General features: G+C 49.9%; 1 protein-coding gene across 1 annotated transcript; it reads right to left on the minus strand.

Annotated features, from left to right (window-relative positions):
* Positions 1-679: 679 nt before the first annotated feature.
* Positions 680-2,053, minus strand: LOC135825134 (uncharacterized). The gene has a single exon (XM_065337867.1). It carries the CDS (start codon positions 2,051-2,053, stop codon positions 680-682), a length of 1,374 nt encoding a protein of 457 aa, XP_065193939.1.
* Between the last annotated feature and the right edge of the window lie 3,194 nt (positions 2,054-5,247).

Consider the following 5,247-nt stretch of genomic DNA (forward strand, 5'->3'; position numbering starts at 1 on the left):
CAATCATGCAAATCCTTATCCTCTGTAGTCAGTATCAGGTCAATAGTAGTGCCAGCTGGACACGGAGGTGAGACTCGCGTAACGGAATGGACGATATTAGTGAGGCCATATGCACCACAGAGATCCAGAAGGGGCTGGGCATGCTGTGGCTGGGAATGCGAGATATTGACATTGAAGTCACCCATCAATGTGACGGCTGAGGTAACCATAGCAGCTTGATGCAGCGATGCCTCAAGGGTGGACCAGTAGGAGACTGGCGCATCTGGTGGTCGGTATATGCAGCCAATTAAGTGATTGCCTGCCTTTCCATTTAGCTCAACCCACACTACCTCCGTGTCCCCTTGGTTGAGATCCGGCCGTGGTTTGATGGGCAAGTAGGACCGGTAAAAAATACAGACGCCACCTCCTTTTCTCCCCTTTCGGTCATTTCTCACCAAACTGTATCCTTCAATGTTCACTTCTCCATCAGCTATAGACGCGTCCAGCCATGTCTCCGCAATCCCAACAACATCCCATGTCCTTTCCCTAATCAGAGCGGACAGCGTGTCTATCTTGTAGCGCAGGCTGCAGATGTTAAGGAATCCAATGGTGGTATGTGTTGAATGAGATTGTGGCAGTCTGTTAATAGATACGGTAGCAGCCTGAGGGTAGAACTCCCGCGCAACTGGATTTAGCTTACTCATTGAGAGCTAGATGAAGGTTGCATTTTGCATGGTATTCCCGACATGGATCCAGGGGAATCTTCTGCATGACGCTTTCCAGGGCGAGGTGGCGTGGCTTTGGCTGGAGCAGACGTAGCTGACGTATCTTGAAGCTTGGGCTGGTGCTGGCCACTGTCCTGGTGGACATCACTAGATGCAGGGCTTTGGCTGTCATTAGACGCAGGGCATTGGCTGTCACTGGACGCAGGGCATTGGCTGTCATTAGACGCAGGGCATTGGCTGTCACTGGACGCAGGGCATTGGCTGTCACTAGATGCAGTATGCAGGTTCTGCTGTTCTGTCTGCAAATGCTGGTGCTCTTCAGGTGTAGATTCCTGATGCTGATTTTCCTGTGTCTTCTGGTGCTCCTCCTGCCGTTTCTTCTGCTGTTGCTGCTGGTCTGCTGTGTTTCTCTGTTCAAGACTTAGTGTAGATTCCTGGTGCTGATTTTCCTGTGTCTTCTGCTGTTGCTCCTGTTGTTGCTTGTCTGCTGCGTTTCTCTGGTCATCACGAAAGACCCATGGGCGTGCATAAACAGGCCTGGGCCAGAAGTTTGGCTGTGTGAGGGCTTCAACTGAGGCTCGGCTGATCGTCACACGAGCACCGACCTTGCCATCAGCCTTGCTGATCAGTTTGCTACTAAATATCGTGAGCTGCTGATTGGCTGTCAGGGCACGTTGTTGGATAAAGGATTCCAGTTGCTCAATGCTAATAGCTGGGCGCAGGTTTCCAATCCAAATGACCCCACGCCTGACGCTAAGGCGAGGGGAGACAGAAGAGACTAGTTGCCATGAGTCATCATCCACAGGTAGTGGTGGAACGTGCTGCGAACCCACAGTGTTTGTCTGTGTGTCTGCGACCTTTGGACTGTGGTTTGTAGTACATACCGGGTTTGCTTTATCCTTGTACTCCGTTTCCGTGTCCACTGAGGGCACCGTCTTGCCTGCGTGCCAGGGTGTGGCAGCGCTACGGGTACGGGGTTCAGTGTGCGTTCCCACGTGTTCTGCCTGCTGCTTTGACTTTTTTTCACTATTTGCGCACGGCTTAGACTTTCCAGTTAGCGTACGGGTACTATTCGTACTACTAGCTGCACTCTCCTTGACCTCCTCGCCTTTTTGTTGCTGTTGGTCGACATGCATGGGGGCAATGGCGGACTGCCTCAAGGAGCTCAGTTCGCCTCGTAACTCCGAAACGTGTGCACATAGCTCATCCACACGCCGTTTCACGCGCTCCTCTCTATCTCTAGACTCACTAACATACGACGACAATTGCTGGATCAAGCTGATGACATTGGCTTCGATGCCTGGGAGACTGCACAGAAGTCTCAGGGGTTCACCTGCCAGCTCGTCCATGGCGGAGAGTAGGTCAGGGTGTGACAGCTACTCAAAATATCACCTACTCTACACTAAGCTACGATTCTACACTACGTCTCCTAAGGGCTCCACTCCGGCCTGATGCCGGGTGGGCTGCGAAAAAAACGACGAAAACCTACGGAGCTGTACTCTCTCTGTCTCGTCCATCTCGTCTGACCGGGTCCATTGAACTCAACTCGGCCGTCACCCTGCTATCACGTCCCTCCTTTCGCCCTCGTCCGCTGAGTGCGTAGCTTCTGTTGTAGTTGGCTGTTGATCGTCTTGGTCTTTCAATTATGGGCTTGGATGGTGGATTAGTTGTGGTTGCTGTAGATTGCGTTGTTGGTGTTGGTGTGGGAGTAACTGATATGCAAGGTGGGTCTTTCATTACCGTAGTGTCGCCCTTAATGTAGTTTTTCTTAGACGGTGTTCAGACAATGGCGTATGTCCTAGCGGTGTAGAAAAGCGTGTTCAGCGAGCCAAGGCATACCACACGTTGAACATTGAGCGAGTTTTTATGAAGGATGAGATTGCCAGGTCCGGTGACACGGTGTGCAAGTCTCGTTCCCAGTTTAGGTCCTTGTATGATCGTGCACGTACATTTTTGTCATCTCATGAATTCCTTCGTTTCTCAGTGCTCCTTTCTGAGAACGACCAGAAACAACGAATCAAACTTATCACCAAACATGACAAGACATATAACTGGCTCCGAAGGAAACGTTACGGCCAAGTTAACATCGATCCTGAAACAACAATAATAAACTTTACACCATTGGAATTGACTACCGTGCAGAAGGAGCTCCTTTGCCGTGGCACTGATTTTGGCGTTCCCCCATCATCAAATAAAAAGGAAGTTATCATGACCGAGTTTGAATTGTTTTATCGATAGTTATTACGTTTTACACCGATATCAGAAGCCCAACAATCAATATGCGCAGCAAAGATCAGAGCTGAGGCTGAGGAGCATGCGGACAAACTTCCAGATAAGCGATCATTTTCCTTAGGCCAGGAACACATGAAAGCCCTCCGTGACTTCCGCAAAAACACGGAAATCATCGTCACGCGCCCGGACAAAGGGCGGGCTACCGTTCTGATGCTCAGAACCGATTACATCGACAAGATGGCTGTCATCTTAAATGACACATCAAAGTTCCAGACCCTCGGCCCAGTTGAAAGTTTTGATCGAACAGAGAAAGTAGAAAAAGAACTAATAGCTTACCTAAAGAAACTGAAAGACGACGGTGAAATATCCTCAAATGATTTCGATCGCATTAAACCGACAGGCACCCTCGGGCCTAGGCTATATGGCTTACCAAAATAAACAAGCCCACATGTCCAGTACGTCCCATCGTTTCCATGACGGCTTCACCCCAATATTCTATTTCCAAGTGGCTGTGTATTTACTTACAACCAGTGCAGGACTACTACTGCAAGCGCACTGAAAAAGACAGTTTTGATTTCGTTGAGAAGCTCCGCAACAAGCCTGTACCATCCAACGCACACATGTGTTCGTTTGACGTCGTCAGTTTATTTACTAATGTGCCGATTGAAGAAACTGTCGACATCTGCATGGATGTTTTGTACCGTAATGATGACGTTGACACTCCTTGGATATCTGAAAGTGCGTTTAGACGGTTGTTGTTGCTGGTCACAACTGGTGTTGAGTTTTCGTTCGACAATGTCATGTACAAACAAGTCGATGGTGTTGCGATGGGTTCGCCCCTTGGTCCGGTATTGGCAAAGGTGTTTGTCCGTTACTGTGAGTCGAAAGTTGATGATTCATTGTGGCCTGACCTTTATGTACGTTTCGTGGACGACTCATTCACATATTTTGATAATGAGGAGCGTAGTAACGAGTTTCTTGACGTGTTGAATAGTATTCACCCTGCCCTTCGTTTTACATGTGAGCATGAACAGTCCAACGAATTGTCATTTCTAGATGTGCTTGTGGAAAAAACGAGTAGTGACGTGCTGACCACCGTTTATCGAAAGCCGACGTTTACTGGTCAGTACATTGTATATGACTCTTATTGTTCGTCTCAATATAAAGTAAACTTAGTGCGTCACCTTGTAGATCGTGCGAAGCGTATTTGTTCGTCCTGCAAGCTGCAGGAGGAGCTTGATTTTCTCCGGTCAGTTTTTGTCAAGAACGGGTACCTTGAGTTTTTGTTGCAGAAGTTGTTCAAAGTCGAACATACTACGAAGGCTCCTATGATTGGTCCGGCTCGTTGTCCCGTTTATTTATGTTTGCCGTGGAAAGGGCAGGAGTCGACTAAAGTTTGTAGTGCAGTCAAGTCTGTTGTTCGTCGAACATACTACGCAGTACACTTTGTGCCAGTCTTTACGACGATGCGTGCGTTTACGGTGCGGAAGGATGTCCTACCAGCCCATCACCTAAGTCATCTTATTTACAATTTTGAAGGCCGACAATGCGCTAGTCGGTATGTTGGTAGGACTGTTCAGCACCTGAACGCACGCATCAAACAACACACACCACGTCACATACTTCCACCTTGCGCACAACAACAAAGACCGAAGCGAGGGCGACCTAGAAAACAACCATTAACCACACAGCCGTTGTCTACACAACCCGCGGATCCTGGCTCACAGACTGTGCTTTCTCCGCCGTCGTTGGTGGCGGTGGTGGAGGAGAATAGGCGTGGTGGCTCATCGGGTCGGCTTGTGTCGCCGCCTTTGCTCCGGCCGTCGGTGGTTCCCTCGTCCGTGCCCCAGGCGGCTTTGGCTGAGGCGGTGCCGCTTGCGGTCCCGGTCCCACTGCCTCCTCCTGATCCTCCGCCATCGGTTCTTGCGGCGGTGGAGCTTGCCAGTGGCAAACCGCGAGCAACACTGACAGCTGCATTAACACTACAAATGCCGACTCAAAAAGACCCGACTTGCATATCAGTAACTCCCACACCAACACCAACAACGCAATCTACAGCAACCACAACTAATCCACCATCCAAGCCCATAATTGAAAGACCAAGACGATCAACAGCCAACTACAACAGAAGCTACGCACTCAGCGGACGAGGGCGAAAGGAGGGACGTGATAGCAGGGTGACGGCCGAGTTGAGTTCAATGGACCCGGTCAGACGGGATGGACGAGACAGAGAGAGTACAGAGGAAGCGGAGGATGGAACGGACGGCGGAGGGAGCAGTGAGTCGGAGAGCAGTGATGGGAGTGATGGTGA

Source organism: Sycon ciliatum, chromosome 9 (genome assembly GCF_964019385.1).
Source record: "Sycon ciliatum chromosome 9, ocSycCili1.1, whole genome shotgun sequence".
NCBI lineage: Eukaryota > Metazoa > Porifera > Calcarea > Leucosolenida > Sycettidae > Sycon > Sycon ciliatum.

Coding starts and splice junctions, on each gene's coding strand:
- LOC135825134 (XM_065337867.1), bottom strand. CDS start 2,053: ATGGACGAGCTGGCAGGTGAACCCCTGAGACTTCTGTGCAGTCTCCCA.